Here is a 20,946-nt window from a genome sequence, read left to right as displayed (position 1 = left end):
TGAGCACTGCTATATAATATGACCTAAATACTCTAAAAGCACCAGATACCATCTGATCTTTGAAGCTATGCAGAGTCAAGCCTAGTTGCATGCGAGACCCCTAATAAATAGGCTGCATTTCAGAGGAAAGAACTAGAAAAAACACTCCTGAGTACTCCTTGGCTAAGAAAACCCTATGAATCAATTCAAGTTGCAGTAAGTTGACAGGCAACTTGAAGGGACATAAACACACATACTAGTTGGTGTAGTTTAAATCTCCACTTAGTCTTAAAGTTAAAAGGGAGACCTTATGATAGTCACCATCTCTCAGTTCAACCTACCACAGTGGGTTATGAGGATCAGAATAATCTATCCTAATACTGAAGAGTTTGCAGAAGTAAGGGTAGACAACGTGCAAAAGAATATATATGATTTTTTTTAAAAAAAGTTTAGGAGAGTGACATTAAATTGTGTGTATTAAATTGCTTTAGTAATAGATGATCATAAAATCATAGAACTAGAAGAGACCACAAGGGCCATCCAGCCCAAATCCCTGCCATGCAGGAACACAGAATCAAAGCACCTTCAACAGATGGCCTTCCAGCCTCTTTTTGAAAATCTCCAAAAAGGGAGACTCCACTGCACTTCAAGGGACTGAGTTCCACTGTCGAACAGATCTTGCTGTCAGGAAGTTCACTTCTGTACAATATTCCTTGGTTTTTTTAAAAGAAAATTGGTTTATGCTTTTAGATTTTTAAGTATTACAAGGCATTTCTTTCCAAAAACTCACACAGATACAGCCAAGTTCATATCTAAAATGAATTCTTGCAAGGGTTTGAACATTAAACATTAACATTCAACAAATTCCAGGAAGAAATGAAGGGATGAAGTGCCAGTTGGTCTGAATTCATAAAATACAAGGAAAATACAAATCTAGAAAATTCACAAATCTCTAGACTTACCTCAGCAGTAGAGAACCAGCAACCAACTTCTCTTTCCCCCTCAAAACACTTTCACACATGACTCTGACCACACCAAAAGTACACTTAAGTGAATGACAAAAAGAAAAAGGTAGTGATGCAAATACTGTTCAAGTAAGTTTTAATAGAGTGCACCAGTGAATGTGAATTAGGATGACTTGCGTCAAAAAAAAAATTTTTTTAAAGGAACACCAGATAAAAAGGGGTACAGTTCTTTCTTGCCAAAACACCATCCTTTTTTCTAAGGCAACAATACACGTTCATATCAGAACAGAACTGTTACAGAAGAGAGATCTACATCACAGTACAGTACAGCATGTCAAGTCCATCTGTCAGAAAGCCATTCTCCAGTGGCACATTTAGCTACACTTATAGCCTTCTAATTTTGGGTTACAGAGTTTACCACAGCTTCTTTTTTTGTGTTTTTTGTTTTTAATAAAGTGACAATTTTGAATGACTTTTCTAATCTTTACAGGAGTGTGCAGATGGGGCCCATATGTTGAAATTACAGTAATTACGACATTAAATAACATTGCACAACCAACCGCTATGATTAATTCAGTACAAAATAACAAATATTAAAATGTACCAAGTACTAGTGGTTTTACAGAATTTATATCACTAATTATGAAGGAATTTTTCTTCTTCTTCCATAGGCAAATGCCTACACACAGCTTCACATTACAGGCATAAAGATGTGGAATAAATACAATAAAGTGGGCAAAATATTAAAAATAGACAAGTTATATGGGAACAAAATTCGTACAATCACAGAAGTAATAATTCTATTGTTATAAACAATGTATGCTCAGCTGTAAAGTATATGAAACTGCATGTACTCTTGGGGAAGGGGAAATATTCCAAAAACCAGTTAATTCCTGAGGTGGCAATTATTAGCTCTTACAATTGGTCAACATTTCAGAATACCTTGTGCTATGAAACAGTCTCAGTACAAAGATATATTTTCATAAAATGGGATTTGTACTCTTTTGAAGGCAGAAAATAATACTTCACATTATGGTGAATGAATATGAACTGTACTTCTGATCTGTTGCTACATTTGATTATGGGGTCACAAGAGCAAAACTTAAATTTGCAACTAAAATCTAATTAGAAAGTTTCCATTTCCCAACATGTTCCAGAGGCCAGGGACTGAACCCCTTTCCCTCACTTTAAGTAGCAACACTGTAAACATGTTTGCATTTTTTTTCAACTAAACACTGTTCTATGAAGAAGCACAAGAATGAAAGGGACCCACGAAGAATTTTGTGTACAACAAAAACCAACCTATTTTTTTTATTAATTTAGTTTCAATATATGATTTGCTTAAAAATAATTAAAATTGTTCATGCTACAGTTGTGAAAACCCTTTTTGTGTATTTCTACTGTGGACATCATTTTTTTTAAAAAAAAATGCATGATAGAGGTAAGAATTATAAAAACCACAAAAAATGTAAATAATGACCAGGAAGAATTTTTCAACTCAAAGCAAACACACTTTTGTGCTGATGGTTTAGATAACTATACAACATCTGTATTTAAGCCTTCTTTTATACAACTCTATGAACATAAAACAATAGGAACGCTCTATATACTTACCTGTACATGTGAACGTAATTTCTTTAACTACAGTATTTTTTTAAAGGTAGGTCATACTGAATTACATTTTACAATTCAGAATAACTATGTATAACCTTATTGCAACAGGGACAATTTCTACATGGGGAGTTTCATAGGCCAATCATGTTAGGCATAACCAGTACATTCAAAATGTAAGCTTGAATCTTCCCTGATCCCAGAAATGTCATTGCTCTTTACAGTTTAAGCTCATTTGCTATTTTGGATGCAATGTTTTTAAAGGCAATTGAAGTCCCAGATATTCGCTTGAAGCGGACTCCATTGAGTGACAAGCGTGGCAATTTACACACTTCCATCTCCCACTGGACAAGGCTGTCCTGCCGTGCATCGCCATGAACGCAGAAGAGCAGGAACCTCTCTTTTTGTTCATAGTCACAGTTATTAGCATCTAACACTTTTCGAATCTCTCTCATCATATCATTTGGGTCCATGGAACTTGTTGTCTTCATACTCCAGGTGAATCTCAAAGACCGTGGCTTAGAATCTTTACTTTCTTCCTTTTCTCTGTCTTTTGGTTCCCCGGAAGCACTCCTGAAAAAGGTAACAGTATTAAAATATACAAATATAGGAAATAAACTTAAGTTAGACAACTTCAAAATGTTACATTAAAACAGATCTTTGCCTAGTAACTATGTTACTAGGTGGAGTCACAAACAGTTAGGATTCTTTAGAGTTTGACATTTGGCATCAATCACACACACCCAAAACATCTAATGGTCACACAAAACAGAAGGCAAGACACTCCATAAAAAGCAGGTGGCAAGTGTAAAAGAAGGCACCCTGTTTTTCCTGAGAAATATTATGTTCTTGTTTCTTTACATTGGCAGTTTATTTTACCAAAGTAAAGTTGGAAATCTGGAAAACAAAAGGAATAATCTTGGAAGACTTGTGTCTAAAATGCATCATTCTAGACAATATATGAATTAAGAATATAAAACCATATACAGTAAGTGGGTTGTTTGCTCCTATTATGCAATTTAATGAACAAATCTTCTTACAGTTTTTCCCTCCTCCAAATTCTACACTAAAGACCCATGGCAAAAGCCCCAAAACAATAAACACCACAGAAATGGCACTTGCAGAAATCATATTGAACTGTTGGTATCAAGAGTGTTTTTCACACCATTTGTAAATTCAGTTTGATCATTGACAGAGAACCCATTACCAAGTAGCATAAAGAATTTAATAAGCTTTTGGCAGACTTTTTCTCTGTGTTGTGATGTTATGGGAAAGGCAGGGGGTGGGCAGTCCAACTCTATACATGTTTACTCGGAAATAAGCCCCACTAAGTTTAGTGCAGGTTATTCCCAAATTAGCCTGCATATAATTGCAGACTTAGAAAATTGCAGCCCTTTTGTATTACAGTTCCAGTTTCATCACAGTCTTTAACCTTATCTCATGAATTTTAAGATTCTCAGGGGAAGGCTTTTTCTCAGTTTCATACTTGGTAAGGACATGAGAGAGGGCCTTTTAGTGGAATTCCTCACAAGGGAGGCTCTGTTGTCCATCTCACTTCACCCAGGTCTCATTCTGATGGCTGTCAGAAATCTGTTTATTCCACTAAAAAGGCCCTCTCTCATGTCCTTTGCCCGTTAAATTGATTGGACAATAATTTTTTAAAGGGCAGCAGGGGGTGCTATTTCTATTTTTACCACTACATTTTAAATTCATGTTTTCAATAGTATTGACCATTTAATTATTCTTTACTTTTGTCCTATAAATTGTTTTAGCTGTATTTTGTTTTAAAGCAGGCTGTAAAGTGCCTAGGTTCCCCTATAGAAAGATGGAAGTTAAATAAATGAATCAATCCTCAATATGCTTGTTGAGAAATATTCAGTGTCCATCAGCTAATATGCTGAATAGCTATGAGTATCTCTATAGTTGCAGAGCTAAGAACAGTGCCTCAACACAAGGAGGAATACTAAACTTTTATCACTACAGAATGTGTTTTAAGTCATAATATGCTGTGTTTGCGTAGACTGGTAAGGGGAAACTGTGGACCTCCACAGTTAAACTGCAACTCTCAGTATCCCTTGTTGACACAGTCAATAGTGAAGTTGCAGTTCAACACCATCTAGAGCAGGGATGGGCAAGTGTGGAAGGCTAGGGGGCCACATTAGCGCTCTAGGATACCTTGGAGGGCTGCCCTTGTTCCCATAAAAAATTTGCTCTAGGGGTATGGGAGCATTTTCACCATGTTTCGAGTTTCAAAATAGGCCTCTCCTGGACCTACATTGCCCCTCTCCCCTGTGTGTGTGTGTGTGTGTGTGTGTGTGTGTGTGTGTGTGTGAATGTGGTGGAAATGCATCTCTCAACCTTTAGTGGACATTTTGGAGCATTTCAGGGCAAATATATATATATATATATATATATATATATATATATATATTTTAAAAAATTGCAAAAATAGTTTTTGACTCCTTGGCAGACTTCAAACATGGCAGAAATGCTCTCCATACCCCTTAGAGAGTGCATTTGGGGATAGTCTAGGGCAAAAAGGTATACCTTTGATTCTTGGGGGGTTGCCCTTTGCCCACTTCTGATCGAGAAGGTCACAATTTCTCACCATTGACACAGAATATCTGAAACCTATTTATCATGGCCTGGATGGAAACAACCATTCAAACAGCTTCTAAGCCCTCTGTAAAGCAAATCTACACCCCAACCATCTGACAAGCCAGTTCCTAAACAGAAAAAAACATCAGGGAAAAATGGTGAGTGTGTAGCTAAGCACTCCATTCTTCTTGGGTTGGCTGAAACCAGGTAAGAAGTGCCTAAATTGGACTTCACTCTCTCAACTGAATGCTAGAAAACAAAGCTTTGATGTATATCTGAGTTTTGAAACCTGTAGCCCTTCAGCCAATGCTAGACTATAAATCCCATCATTTATGGCTGTGTTGACCAGAGCTGTGCTGGCAAGTAGCTATAGTCTAGCATAATTTTTTTCCTGATGTATGAAGTGAACTAGTTTCCAGTAAAAATGAATCCTTTAAAAAGCCTAAGAGTAGGTTTATGCCCAGACCAGATGATTCTATATGGAGTGGGGCAAAAGAGGTGCCCCTGCCTGCCCCACACTGTACACTGAATGTAAGTCTACTCATGCACATGTGCAGGGGAGCAGGTCACACTTCCCTTCCCCTTGTTCAGCAAATGAAACAAAAATACTTGCATATGATTCTGTGTCTAAGAAGCCTGCACAGAATTTGTTTTCACTTATCCCCAATTTCTGAACCAATTTGATCTGTGATAGTGATTTTACTTTATGTCTACACACACATGCTTTTTACCTTAAAAAGGACTTGCCTGAAGATTAAAATGTGACTTAATGTTTAGAAAAAGCAGAAGGGTTATGGCAGAGGTGCTTACTGATTTCGATTATTAGGCATATGATCTGATTTTCAGAATGAGTAAATAATTGGTTTGAATATTCAAATACATGAAAATATTTAAAGCTCTGGAGACATTTAAAGCTCCAAAGCTCTTGCAAATGTTTAGAAGGTAGCAGTACCAATGTGGACTCCTACTGTCTAAGAACTTGCAGAATCAAAGCTACTGATTTTTTTTTAAGTTACATTAAATACTTAATTGTACTTAAGAGTATTTAAAGGAGAAACAGGACATTTAATTCATGCATAATACTTTTTAAAAGACAACTTATCACGAGACTCCTCTGTTTTACACATTAATTTAAAGGCTTCAAAAAAAATGAAATGAATAACACACAGGGACCTAGCAGCGAAGTATTAATAGTGGCTCCTCACCTTGAGGTGTCGGTTCTGCCACTGGCTTCGCCTTCACTTGGATCCCTCAAAACAAAGTTAAGGTCAAGATTTTAATAAATAATGTTTTTTTTTAAAAAATGAATCAAGAAAACCTGTATCTAGGACAACATTAAAATTATGGTTGAACAGATATTCAGCATGAAATTGTTTCTTACTGACATTTTAATCATTTTTTTCACACCTGCAGTTTACTTGTTCTTATGAAACCACAATTTATTTTCACCCTGAAGGGCAGCTTCAGTTTCTCAACTACTCACCTTTAATGTATTCCAGCCAACTAAAGTACCTTGAGATAATCAAAAGTCAGACAATATGTGTTTTCCAATATGTGTTTTTACCCCAGCAACACATGGTAATGATGATAGCACCACTAACAATGATCCATCCCACATGGGGCTCATAAGGGTACTCAAATTTAACAGTAAAGTGTTAATAGTTAACATATAGCTTTGACATGAACTTATGCCATGATACTGCAGGCCATTTAGCAACTGTAGAGATTCATTTGTAAATCCAGGCTTTTAGATAGCACCTAAAAGCAGCACATCAATTTTCAATTTTCATTTTTTTACTCCTACTTAATAGTTTCCAAGGCCTTCAATTTTCAGCAGCATTTACAGAATCTATAGCTCATGTAAAAGCCATCATGGGGCTCAAAAGTCAAACTGAACAATATGTTGTTAAATTTGGTTTGAGCAAGAGTCTGGTCAAGTAAGCTCTGAACATTTCCCCCATGTAGTATTTATGGGAGGCTTCTGTATACTATATAGTACCAGTATGTTGCAATTTGATGATACTTTTAAAATATCCATCTCATACAAAACAATATCCCATATCAATAGATGTATGGATCCTTAGTGCTGAATGAAATCTCTTAAGTCTATACAAACACATTTAGAAAATAACCCAGGACAAATGATAACCAGCTATATAAGAATACTCTCTTGTCTATATTAAAGCCGCAAAACATGTAACCAATCAAGCCAAATATAGCAAATCTGCCAGGTATTCAAATAGAAATTAGCAAGTGAGCCCCACTCAAGGTGCACTGACTTGGAAATGAGTCAAACTAGCCTCATCCTGCGAAAAGATTTTCAAGACAGTCTGTACTGAGATTTTATAAAAATGCTTGGGCTCCCTATGACCCCCCCCCCCCATTTTAGTACTCAAATACTCCATGGGAACTCTGCAGAGACATCTTGCTCCTGATGCATATCACCCAGCAACTAGGAGGAAGGAGGGAAATATCCCCTTCTTCTTCCTGCAGCTGACAGAACATCCTCTACAAGGTAGAAAATTGTTTACTGGCTCAGATTAAAAATCCAAGCTGGAGAAAAATGAGACAATGGGGACACAGAGAAATAACACTGATCTTGAACCTGATATAAAAGCTGACAGGAGCATTCCAAGCCCTATTTCTAAGCCTAGAAACACAAATCATGGCAGTGTCAATACTGGCAATTATCTTATTTTGTAATTCCAGGTAGGTATCCAAAGCAGATGTTTATAATGACCTAGATGTGTTGCCTATTTCAGCTTGGTAGGTCACAAATTGTACAGACCTGATCAATTACAAACTGCTCCATACAAAATCATAACTTTTTAAAAAAACAATACATATAATCTTTACATAATACTAAATCATAATCATGGCAGTTTCCGTGAAGTACTACTCATTACTAAATTGTTTTTAAGGAAGAACAGGTTGAGTCTCCCTTATCTGGAATTCCAAAATCCAAATTACTCAACAAGCCTAATTTTTTTCATTGGTGGCTAAGATAGAGACACTTTTGCTTTCTGATAATTCAGTGTACACAAACTTTGTTTCATGCACAAAATTATTAAAAATATTGCATACAACTAACTTCAGACTATATGTATAAGGTGTAGATGAAATATACATAAAGAATAAAGAGCATATTTCCACTTCTTATTCCTCCGAAGTGAGGGATATCTCTACAGATGCTGGACTGTAACCCCACCACCTGTAGTCAGCACAGCCAATTCTGAGGGACACTGGGAACTGCAGTTCAACAACCTCTGGAGGACAATACATTCACTATCCTTGTTTCGGATGGTACCTACGTGTTGCAGTAGGCACCATCATAGACCTAGTGTTCATTCTTGCGAGAGATCCTGCAGAATGTCATTTTACTTGAGATTTTATTTTCAAGAACATTGCCTGTTATCAAAATTAAACCTTTTAGGTTAGAAAATGAAATTACTGTAACTATTACATAACTGACTAGGCATTGGATTCATAAAATTACTCGAGACCAATGCACTATAGCCTCTATGCAGGAGTAATATTTGTATGGTTTATTTTAAAAAACAGAAGCAAAATTAGTTCTATTACAGTTTCCACTGCCAAACAGAAAGTTCCTCTGGGTGTGTGTATGTGTGTGCTGACTTTTAAATCAGTATCTTCACACAACTTCAGGTTTCTTGAAATTTTAGGCAAGGATAGCTAACAATGAAAAGCTAATTGTGTTTTATGTAAGATACAATGCTATTTTACATAAACTACATGGCCTGTGACTGGGTTTGCTGAAGGACTCTAGTAATTTTAATTCATAAAAGCAACTTTTCCCTCTAAAGAATTAAAAATGTAAAAATGCTTGTGATAGAGAGCTGTCCTTGCCCTGTCCACCAAGCCACTCAAGAAGTGTGGATAAGGTTGGCTTGAAGTGGGAGAGAGGAATCATCTGGGGGGGGGGGGAGTAAAGAATCTTGAACGAGCATCTTCATGCAGCCCTCTTACACAAGCATTTTTGCACTTCTGATTCTCTAGAGGTAAAAGTTGGTTTTTTGGAGTGAAATTAACAGAATCCCTTAGCGAACATGGCCACTGGCTAGCACTTTCTCGAATAAGGTTTATGTTATCTTGTCTTTCATAAATACCAATATAATAAAGCATGAAAAAATGCTTTCAAAATACATGGAGACTTATTTCCTGACCTATACCAATTTCAGGCAGTATATTGTACCTGCTCTGTAAACTGAGAGCTGTACTTTTCTACTCTGATACTGAGAAAGTAGGTTCAAGACTACAAAAGTTCAAACTACCAACTTCTCTCTTTCAGTTAGACTCAAAGATGCTACAAGATCCCTTTGTGTACATATTTATGCATAATTATTAAGATTCCAGCAGCATACACATGCTTACACATGAAGGAAATTAACTATGCTAGAATCTATCTCTAGTGCAACGATGGGCAAATATGTGGCGCTTGATACGTTAGCCAGCAGAACAAACAAAGAGGGAAGATGGGAGCTGCAGTTTGACAACATTTCAAGGGCCACACAGTCCTATCCCTGATTTAGTATTTGAAATCAATATTTTCATACACAGTGGCCCTAGATCAAACGTCTGACAGCAATGCCTATTTTTACACCTACCCACCCCCACTATCCTCTTCATCCTCTGACTAGCTGAAAGTTTCTTAGCAGCATTGGGAGGAAGGAGTGACACAGATTTCTCATGTTGGGTTTTGGCAGTGTGTCCGAAGTAAAAATGCAATAAAACTTGAGCTGGGCAAGAGTGGGAAATCTGTTTTAACTAATACTGTTGTAGCCATATTTGAAGGGCATACGACAAAGGCAATGTAAATAGGTGCTGCCTCCAGAATCCCTTATGCCCTTTACAGACCGCCTGAAAGTATGGCCTGGGGGCAGAGTCGGGGTGTGGCGTCCTCACGATGCATGCCCGACTCTGCCCCCCAGGGTGCCTGACACCATGTGCCACTCCAGACGGCGCACAGTGTCATGGCGTGCCTCCGCTGCTGCGTCCAGATGATGCAGTACTGAAGGAGCACCATATAGCTGTGCTCCATGGCTATGGCACCTTTTGAAGGGTGCAAAAAGGTGCCCACGAAAGGCTGGATCAGGGCTGCAGCGTGAGGTTGCCGTAGCCCTGATCTGGCTAGGAAAGGGACAACTGAAAGCTGCTCCTTTGGGGCTGTCTGTTGAACCCCATACTGAGTGTGTATATACAGTGAAACAGAAAGGGGAGAGCAGGTATGTCTGCCTCCCCACCAACCTCCAGTATTAAAAAAAGTCCCATAGATTAAAATGGAAATCATAAGAAAACGGAGGCTGGTGAAAGAAAAATAAATCCTTGGATGAATTTTGGAAGTAGTCTTCAAATGGTCTCTAGAACAGTGATGGCAAAACTTTTAAAAGGCCGAGTGGCCAAACGCAGTAGCATTACTGCACCGGGTGTCAACCACTGCTGGGGTGGAGGACTTCCGGGGGTAGGGCTGCCATAATTGTCCACTTTTACCAGGGACAAAATGTAGGACAAATTCAAGACCAAACTGTAGGGCAACTGCAGGACAAAACTCAGCTCAAAATGTAGGACATTTAAGGTCCACCATTTTTCTTCAATGTCCTACATTTTGGGCTGAGTTTTGTCCTGCAGTTGTCCTACAGTTTGGTCTTGAATTTGTTCCACATTTTGTCCCTGGTAAAAGTGGACAATTATGGCAACCCTATCCGGGGGGAAAAACATGCAAGGAAAAAAATGGAGGACCTAACCAAATAAAAGCTCAAAACAAAAACAAAACAAAAAAGACACTCATATAAATATTAAATCCATCCTTCTCAGTCCTGCTCATAACAGAGGACCTTTTGGAATCACTCCTGGACAGGAGGTTGAAATGGAGGTAGGTCTTGAAAAGGAGGAGAATCAAGTCTGGTCACCTTGAGCTAAAAACACCCCCACACGGACCTTGCCAGGAGGAAGTGTTGTATGGTTCATCAGGCAGCTATCCATCCTGGAAAGGGTCGTGGGGTGTGTGTGTTGATCCTCCAACCCTTTTCAGGATGGATAACTTCCCGATGAACCAGGCAGCTCTCCCTTCTGGAAAGGGCATGCGGGGCCAATCCTCCAACCCTTTCCAGGATGGATAACTGCCTGGTGAACCAAGCAGCTCTCCCTCCTGGAAAGGGTTGTAGGGGTGTGTGTCGATCCCCCACTCCTTTCCTCTACCCCTTCCACCCTGGAAAGGGTTTCTCCCTCATGTGCATGCTCCACTCTCCTTCTCCCTCACTCCTCCTGGCCTCTGCAATGTGCCCTCAGAGAGGGCTTTGCATGCCCTTTCTAGCACGCATACCATGAGGGCTCTAAAAGGTCCAAAACCTTTTCATTTACTTATAACTGGTTCACCTGGTCTTGCCGATTTATTTCACTTGCACATTCTGTTAGTGGTGAATAAAATGTTTGCTGAAACATGCTAAACTGCTATTTTTGTGTGGTGTAGAAACCTATCCCTATTCTTTGCATGTAAATTTTCTACTAAAGCAATGCCCAGGAACACATGCATTTTGTTAACTGAACTATACCTCTATCTCCATGATTTTCATCCCAACAGTTGCAATTAATTCACAAAGTTTACATTTCTCTGAAAACTGGATTAATATCACAAATAACCATCATTACTATCTTATTTATTTGATTACACCTGGCATGCATGAGTCCTCCAAGCAATTGCCCAACCAGGCATTAATCAAGGTGAGACCTGCTTAGTTTTAACAATGTAGCCTCATCTTTCACCTTTTAGGCTACACAGAAATGGAAACAATGAAGTGTACTAACCTGCGGACAAATTTGGAAGTTATTTTGCTTATAATGCCAGTTGATGTCCCCCTTCTAGTTTGAGCAAATGTGCCTGTTTCATGTGATGGCGATGCAGGTGGTCCATTGTAAGTGGCATTGCGCCGCTCCCGTAGCTGCTCACCATGGAAAGTGCTTCGGCTTGAACTCCCCCGAGGAAAGCGGGTTCGGTCTGGAATGGTAGTGCTAATACTATGAGCAGACGGGGAAGCAGCAGGTGCTCTTTGAGTTGCACTGCTGAAAAGACAGGAGGAAGTTTGAAAGAGGGAAACAGTAACGGCCAAGTCAAAAGAAGCCTTTGCTACAGAGCAGTGCTTCTCACAACATGTGTTCTGGATTAAAGGTTGCGTCTTAAGATTGTTTATGGAACTTGCCTTATGCTTTTGGGAGAATGTGGAATATACAGTATACTGCCCAAGTCTAAAAAGAGATCAAGAGCAATGGAATCTTGCACATTCTCTTGTGGAAAGAGGAGAGTTCTGAGAATAAATTTATGTTCCTGTCATTTAAAATCCTATCACTATTTGAGGGGTTACATGGGAATTTTTCTTTCCAGGAATATCTCAAAAAGGAGGGAAACAAAGGACAAGAAAAAGAGAAGGAAAAGGGAGTCAGTACTGGTTGATCATTTGTCAGAAAAATGTCTGCTATGGTGCATGTGTACATGCAAGTGTGCCAAAGCAAAATTTTGTGTTCAGAATTTCAGATTATGGCAGGTTCCCACTGGACAACTTTGGTCTCTCAATCTTACCTTCTCCAAATTAAAGGTTTCTTGTGAGGATACAAGCAGATATCATGCGATAAAACTGAACAAAACAAATACAGTAAAACGAAACTCCTTTTTCTCACCCACCCCCCCTTGGGCTAACGTTCCTTTCGTGAATCTGCACTCTTCCTTCCTTCACCCTATCTCTGGCTTGCCCTTCACTTACCAACTTTCCAAGATCCCTTTTCAGACTGACTGCAGAAAGTTACTCCTGTTTCTAAGGCCAGTATAAATTGTTAATCCAAGACAATTTACCCTACAAACCACCTGAAAGCTTTGTTCATTGAACAGGTAAAATTACCATGAGTATATCAACATTTTCACACTAACTCAGCTACTTAATGTTAAAGTCTGGAATTCCTCAAGAGCCCAGCAGCAATGCATGCTATGTCACATGTAATCAAATGCCTATGTGTTTTTGTTTGTTGTCTGAAAAGGCAAAGCACTATACATATGCAGCACACTTAAAAAAATACCTTGGTCGATAAGCTTCAGTGCCGTCTTTGATAGTTGGCAGCGTAGCTTTTATAGGGTGACCAGAGGCAGACATGGACTTTTGGTGTCGAGGCCGTGTTGATATTGCAGAGGATACAGCAGAGCTGGCAGAAGAAGTACTGGTTGCAGACATTTCTGTTAGGCTTTGTTCATGAGAAGAAAAGTGTCAAGAGGAGTATTTTGGGATAAGATATTCTAGTATCTAGTACAAATTTCAAATGTTTATGAAAAGCATATTTAAGTTAAGACATGATCACCATTTCACCTCCCCTGAAAAATGCAGCACAACTGCTTTGCATTGGCTCTATTTAGGCTGTAGGAATATAGTTTTAGGATGTAAGATTATCTGACCTCAAAACATATGGAAGGAACTTCCCCCTCTGGTGATGGCTTTTCTTTATTTATTTGGGAAGAATGATAGCAAAAAACAGATGATATAAAAAGTGGCAGCAAGAGAACTAAGAAGCCCTAATGCCTGTCCTGAGCACCTGTCTTTCAACCTCTAACCAATTACCAAGCAATGTGGATAAGCAAGAATGTAGTGGGGGAGTACAATCACTCTGGGCAACAAGTGGAAGGGGTGCTGAATGGAGTTGGTGATTTGATGTTTGCTGATTGGACTGTGACTGCAGTGAAACAGGCAGAAAAAGAGAAACAGTAAATGTCTTTAACTTTGGTTCCATTTACTTCAGATTAAGCATGACAAGTTTACTGTTGCTGTTTGCTTCCAAATCGTTTTTCACTACCCTAAGGCAAACCTATCATATGGTTTTCTTGGCAAATTTCTTTAGAAGGGGGTTGTCACTGCCCTCCTTGAAGGCTGAAAAACTGTGATTTGCTGTTTTGTTGTGTGCCTTCAAGTAATTCCTGACTTATGGCGACCCTATCACAGGGTTTTCTTGGCATGATTTCTTCTGAGGAGGGTTGCCATAGCCTTTTCCTGATACCAAGAGGGTATGACTTGCCCAAGGTCACCCAGTGCATTTCATGGCTGAGCTGGGAATTGAACCCTGGTCTCCAGTAGCAATCTAACACTCAAACCACTACACCATGCTGGCTGTCTTAGAATGACAAATACCATGAGTATTATAAAGGCAAACTGAACTGTCAGCAGAGCTGTGTTTATATACATATTAGTGGCGCCTCTCACCCAGGGCACTATTTATCAGGGGCAGGCCCTACAGAGGAAAGAAGATGCTCTAAAAAAGGGAAATGATCTCCCACCAAATCACTAATTATTCACAGAAAATAATTATGAAAAAAACTGTAATCATTTCCTTGATCAACCACAGTAGATGTTTCGCACTCACTGGTACAGACAGTCTAGTTGAATTAGCTTTACCACAATATTGTATTAAAAATCTAACTGTTGGTATTTTGAATGCTTTTAGTAATTATAAAATATAGCAAGAAGAGCAAGCCAAATTACGGATTCTGATGGAAAAGTAATTAATGCTCTGACAGCACAGCAACTACTGTATTTTCCGGCGTATAAGGCGACCGGGGGGGGGGGGTATAAGACGATCCCCCAAGTCTCCCACCGGCAGCGTCCCTGGCCTCCTATGAGGGGGTTTCGTGCCAGCTGGAGGTGGCCTCTCTAGAGGGCTGAGAGAGGATCCACAGCGGCTGGGCTCTCGCCGCCATTTTTCTCCCAAAAGGTGGCGGGGAAGCAGCTCCAGAGCCGGCCAGGCCAAGGAAAAGAGCCGGCCCCTTACTCCTCAGCGCTGCCGCCGCCGCCCAAGATCCTCCGCTCCTCCAGCGGCTTCCACAGAGGGCTTCTGAAGCCACTGGAGGATCGGAGGATCCCCAGCGGCAGCAGCGCCGAGGAGTAAGGGACCGGCTCTTTTCCTTGGCCCAGCTGGCTCTGGAGCCGCTTCCCCACCACCTTGGGAGAAAAATGGCAGTGAGAGCCCAGCTGCCGCAGATCCTCTCTCAGGCTTCCAGAGAGGCCCCCTCCAGCCGGCACGAGTGCCGGCTGGCTGGGAGAGGACCCAGCAAGGACCCCAGAGACAGGGAGGTGGCTATGCCATTCGCCTGTCTCTGGGGTCAAAATCCGGTGCATAAGGCAGACTTAAAGAGTCGCCTTATACGCTGGAAAATACGGTATTTATCTTTCTCCTAGCTAGGATTTCATAATTTAAATATTTTGGCAGAGGAAATTATGTTTCTCTCTGCTGCTTCTACCATACCCTACATAATCCTAAAATAGTTGCTTTTCCCTCTGCAAAAGCAAGCCAACAAACCTAATTCTCCCACTCTGAGAAATACCTATGGTTGAGGTAGGAGAAAGGGATGCACGGACCATTGACACAGATGAAAAAGAAAGAAAAAACATATAATTTTATTGCATTTCACCCAACACTATATTGTTTGCAGGGTAGGGACTAGAATATGGCAGCTTCCACAAAAATACTAGAGTGTTGCACATCAGAAAAATGAAGGCCGAGCCTTATAAATGAAGGCAGCAGCAGGAGGTGATTATTAGAGGCTAGACATGGCCCTCTTTAGCCCATGGGCTTTCATTTCCATCTGCAGCTGCAGGATATGTTAGAGTGACAGGTTTTGTTTTCCAGTCTTCTTGAAATTGCATAAAATGTACATTTTTTTTACAGCCCAGTGACAATTCAATATGAATTCTTAGATTGTGGATGGGTCATGCTCAGCACCTGTTGTCTTTCCCATTCTGAATGGCAGAATACCGATCTGTAGACCGTTCACAGACGTAGGTGTTTCTTCTTGTCATGCTTGTCCCAGAAAACATATTATTCTAGAGAGGATAAAGACATGCAATTATGTGTAAATCCAACTAAAAATACATGACAGACTAAGAAAGCCTAAAGATATAGCACATTAACAAATGCAAACATCCTCCCCTTAGCCCAGCAGTTTCTAATTTAAGTTCACTTGTTAAAATCATTGCTTTATTATGTATTCTAACAAAGGTGCTAAAGGCACACACATGCCATCTCAAACCAGAACTTTTGCAGGGAAGTTGCTCCTAGAAAGAGCTGGTAGAACTGCTTCAAATGCAGAGGAGGGACCCAGTTTGCAGAGACACAGAGGCAAGGGCACTCACATTTTTTAAAAAAGAAAAAACAGAACACATGACCTCTAGAAATTGCTCTTCCCAAGATGCATGAATTCAAACTGTTTGGGAATCTGATAAAAGAGCATTTAAGAAGAAAATAGTATTGGTGTGGAACTTAATTCTCTACTCTCAACAGCTCTCACAGGGAGAATAAAAAAAGCATTAGCAGAAATTATTTTAAAGAATTCTTGTGCCAAATACTCAAAGCAATTTTTTTACTCCAAGGGAGCTGGAAAAATGCCTAGAGGATTCTATACTGATATCAGATTTAAACTACGCAGTGTGTTAATACATATTATGCCATTTAGGAGCTTTTTCATGTGGGCACAGGGAAGGTTAAAGTTCTCCATCATGCTTTTATTTTTAAACTTACCATTATCCCACAGTGCTTAATAATTAAAAAAAATTCCATGAGTGCCAAACAATTTTCTTCTTCTTTTTTACCCTCTGTGGGTGGGTGGGAGGTTGAATTTTTAAATAAAAGCCAGATGGTAGTTAATTACCAGGGAGAGGGCACACCATCACCACCATCACTCCTCCAGAGAAGAAAGATGTGTAATGTCCTATCATCCACTTGCAGGGTCTCACTTCCCCAAGAACTGTTGCCTGTCTGTCTACCTGCTGAGAAGATCAGACCAACTACATAACTGCAGAAGCAGGTTTCAGGCTCCTCAGGTACTGAGCCAGGAGGATTGCAATCCTCTGCTCCCCACCTGAGAGAGAATATAAGGGGCTGCCTGGGTAGCGGGATCACTACTAGTGGGGGTCACCCCTACGGGAGTGGAACAAGGGCAAGGGCCAGATATTGTGTTGGGGATTGGGGAGGAGGGTTTTGTACTTTTAAAATTAGTTTTGTTCTTAAACTGTCTTGCTGGCAACTAGGTATGGAGTATTCAGAGAATAGATGTAGCCAAGGTAGTAGCCATTTCAACATTAATAGGCAGAGAAAGATAAAGAGTGGGGAGACAGATCTATCAATGTAGGAAAGGGAAGAACCACAGAATGTTGGTTGCCCCTAAACTGACCTCCAGCTCAAAAAGTCTGGATAGCCTTGGTAACAGGTCCTTTGGGCTGAAAATACTGCTGCTTAATGCCAGGTCGGTAAATGGAAAAACATCCTTGATGCAGGACTTGATCTTGAATGAGCATACTGACCTGGCTTATATCATAGAGACCTGGCTGGATGATGGGTACCAGCTTTGTCAACCCTGGCTTTCCATGGACAGCAGGTGGGGAGGTGGAGTTGCATCTCCCTCGCCAGGTAACTCATCCCACATTCTGCTGGGTTTGAATATGTGTACTTAAAGGTGGATGGTTGGAATAGGGATTATGTTGATTTACCACCCACCCTGCTGCTCACCAGTCTCCCTTCTGAGCTGGCTGAGTTGGTCTCAGCGGTGGTGAAACTGCTGGCAGAGGTCATCTGGAGTTATGGGGTTCAGTGTCACCAGTATGCAGATGACACACAATTTTATATCTCTTTTCCATCCAATTTGAAGAAAGCTGCCTCTGTACTGAACCAGTCTCTGCAGTCAAGAATGGACTGGATGAGGGTGAACGAATTGAAATCTGTTTACTGGGGCTGGTTACAGAGATCAAATGACACCTCTGTTGAAATCGCTGCATTGGCTACTGATCTGTTTCCAGGCAGATTTAAAGTGCTGGTTTTGACCTTTAACACCCTAAACAGTGTGGGTCCAGACTATCTCAAAGACCATATCTCCTTATATATCGAGTGTGTTAAGATCTACAGAGGAGGACTTTCTGACAGTCCCACTATCCTTGCAAGCATGGCTGATGAAGGCTCAGGAGAGAGTCTTCTCTGTGGCTGCTACTGCACTGTAGAACTCCCTTCCACAGGATGTCCAGTTGAACCCCTCCCTGATCTTTTTCCACCAGTAGGTAAAGACATTTTTATTTAGGTAGGCATTTGAACTTTGAATTCTAATTTTAATTGTGGAGCTACAGCAGGGGTAGGCAACCTTTTTGAGCCGGGGGCCGGGTTGCTGTCCCTCAGACAACTGGGGGGCCGAAGCCAAAAAAAAAAAAAAAAAAATTAAATAATTTTTAAAAATTAAATAAATAAATAAACCGGGACAAATGTAGGACAAAATTTTCAAATGGTGGACACTTTTTTAAAAAAAAGTGGAGGACATGCAAAAAAAATTGCTAATTTTTTAAAACAATGTTAACATAAATGCATGTTTCTGAGGCTTCTATAGACAATTGCCCCTGCGCATGAGAGGCCAAAGGCCCCAGCGGCAATCGGCGGCAGGACCAGGCTGGGGCCAGTCCCAAGGCCTCGCTGGGCCGCATCCGGCCCGCGGGCCGCAGGTTGCCTACCCCTGAGCTATAGCATGTGTATAAGTGGTGTGCTGCTTTTATCTTTTTTGTCTTTTACTGAAATTATGGTTTATGTATGTTTTCAATATTTTTAGCTGTTTTTAAGCATGTTTTTAATAATATTGATGTTTAGTTCCTTTTTAACTTTTGTAAATTAAACTTTTAGTGACATCTTCTTTGGATTATTGTAAACTGCCTTAAATCTCATTTTTGGAAGGAAGGTGGGATATAAAATAAACAAGCAAGCAAACTGCATGATATGCACTTCAAGTTCCAGGCAAATTACCCTCAGAGAACTCTGAACTATCTTTATCCTAGAAAATAAAGGCCTGGTCCAGGCATTGTGCAAGGCAGTTCATCTCAAGCAAGGATGGACAGCTGTGGATGATCTGGGGTCCACCCACTCCCAATTTTCCATACATATCCAGATATGCACACCTTACTACAAATGCCTTTCATCGGCAAAGAAAAATGGCTTCATTCAGACAGGCTTCTGATGTATATTCATGAGGTGGCTTGGTTGTTTGTTATATAGGGTGGGTAGCATGGTTTTAATATGGTTTTAATGCCTGTAATTTTATACTGTTTTTAGATGATACTTTAATTGTTTTATTGTTGTATGTTTTTAGAATTGTTATTTGTGAGCCACCTTGGGTCCCTTTCAGAGAGAAAGCAGGATAGATATCAAATAAATAAATGACAATTTCAGCCTCCTCCACCCAAAGCCAATGAATACCAGGTTCTGTAGGCTATATTTCAGAGGAAGGAACTGACAAAACAACTTCATAGTATTCCTTGCCTAAGAAAAACATATGAAACTCATGGGCTTGCCAATAAATTGACAGGTGATTTGAGGGCGGGCGGGCGGACACACACACAGTGCAAGAAGGATTCGCTTTAAAAAGGGCAATTGCACCTCTAGATGTTTCTGGTACTGCAATTGTCCTTTCTGGGGTCTAACCTTTTCAGCAGTTGGGAGATATTTCATATGCCATATTTTTATTTGTGAGCTGCCTTGGATCCCTTTCGGGGAGAAGGGCAGGACAGAAATCAAATAAATAATAAATGACCATTTCAGCCTCCCCCCACCCATATGTGGCTCAGAGATTGTGCAAAACTCTGAAAGCATAGTACGGAAGTGTGTAAGCTGAAGCATTTCCACCATGTAGTGTGCAGTTTGGCTATACTCAGACAACTTTCAGTCTTTTCCCTCAAAGGTAAAGGGACAGGAAACTGCACATTACCTATGCATGCAGCTGCACTACACATTATGAGGAGAATATGCAAGCATTCTTTGCTCACTCGCCTATATGCTCAGCTAAGCGTATCAACTGGACTTTTGTTCTATCATGCCTTCCGCACCTTGAAAACCCATGTACTAGAGGAAGACTCTCTACTGATACTGAGTCAACTCTATGTAAGTACAGACAGAAGAAGAGAGCTCTTGTATCTGCTTAAAGAATCAAAGGGTTCAGTATTGTGTGAAAAGAACAAGCTTCCATTATTGAAAACTTTCACATCCAAAGTGGCAGCTACAATGAACAGAGTGCTGAAAGGAAATGCAAATTCCTATACCCTCTGGAAAACAGCTACTGCAATTATTTTCTAATTGCCTTGGATGTCTTCCCTCAAAAGGGGAGAACAATGATTTGAATAGTCAGATATTCACATATAAGCTGCTCTTTTGGTATACATCTCCTGAGGGTACAGCATTAAATTATCACTACTGACCGCACCAAACTCAGGACATAGTTGGCAAAGCCTGCCAGATTTTAAGGGTCAGGAGCTGTGTTCCCATTCTAGAGACTTGTAGAAATGTTCAGTCTAGGAAACAGATCTGACAGTGTACAAGAGAGGATAGGTCTATTGTGAAAGTGAATGAGTAACAGAGTGCAGAGAGCGCCAGAATTGCTCCTTCACAGTGGGTTTGGGGACAGTGGTCATTATGTGGCCCAAGTCATGCATTAGGGATAATACTGTGGGCTGCAGAATACAGACAGAGATGTCATGATAAAATGTGTCACCTTAAAAGGTAAAACAAGATGCCTTTTTTTAAAAAAAATACAATGTAAGTGAAAACCCATTACCACATTTTTTTTGGGAAGCTAGGAACTATATGTATGTATGTGCTTTCAAGTCACTAGATACTTTCCTCCAATTCTTCATTAATTTCATTTGCTCCATTGGAACACAATGGACTGGTCATGTGCCAAACTAAAGACTTCAATTTGCCTTCAAAAAACATAAAACAATATGAGACA

The 20,946-nt window shown here is 40.1% G+C and overlaps 1 protein-coding gene across 9 annotated transcripts in view; it reads right to left on the bottom strand.

Annotated features, from left to right (window-relative positions):
• Positions 1-1,069: 1,069 nt before the first annotated feature.
• LOC149310634 (serine/threonine-protein kinase MARK1) overlaps positions 1,070-20,946 on the bottom strand; it is a 100,019-nt gene continuing 80,142 nt past the window's right edge. For 5 of the 9 annotated variants that reach the window (XM_089529349.1, XM_089529351.1, XM_089529352.1 and 2 more), the window contains 5 exons: positions 15,921-16,021; positions 13,236-13,397; positions 11,976-12,230; positions 6,359-6,403; positions 1,070-3,128 (listed from right to left, as the gene is read on the bottom strand). In XM_089529349.1, coding sequence (XP_089385475.1) covers positions 2,774-3,128; positions 6,359-6,403; positions 11,976-12,230; positions 13,236-13,397; positions 15,921-16,021 — 918 coding nt within the window. In that variant the 3' untranslated portion in view covers positions 1,070-2,773. The remainder of the gene's footprint in view (positions 3,129-6,358; positions 6,404-11,975; positions 12,231-13,235; positions 13,398-15,920; positions 16,022-20,946) is intronic. The other 4 variants (XM_089529350.1, XM_089529353.1, XM_089529356.1 and 1 more) reach the window with 3 other exon arrangements.

Source organism: Sceloporus occidentalis, unplaced genomic scaffold, assembly GCF_023333645.1.
Source record: "Sceloporus occidentalis isolate IW3139 unplaced genomic scaffold, rSceOcc1.0.p SCAF_6, whole genome shotgun sequence".
NCBI classification, from domain to species: Eukaryota; Metazoa; Chordata; class Lepidosauria; order Squamata; family Phrynosomatidae; genus Sceloporus; species Sceloporus occidentalis.
Note: the sequence above shows the minus strand (reverse complement) of the source record. Positions and strands in the feature narration are given on the sequence as shown.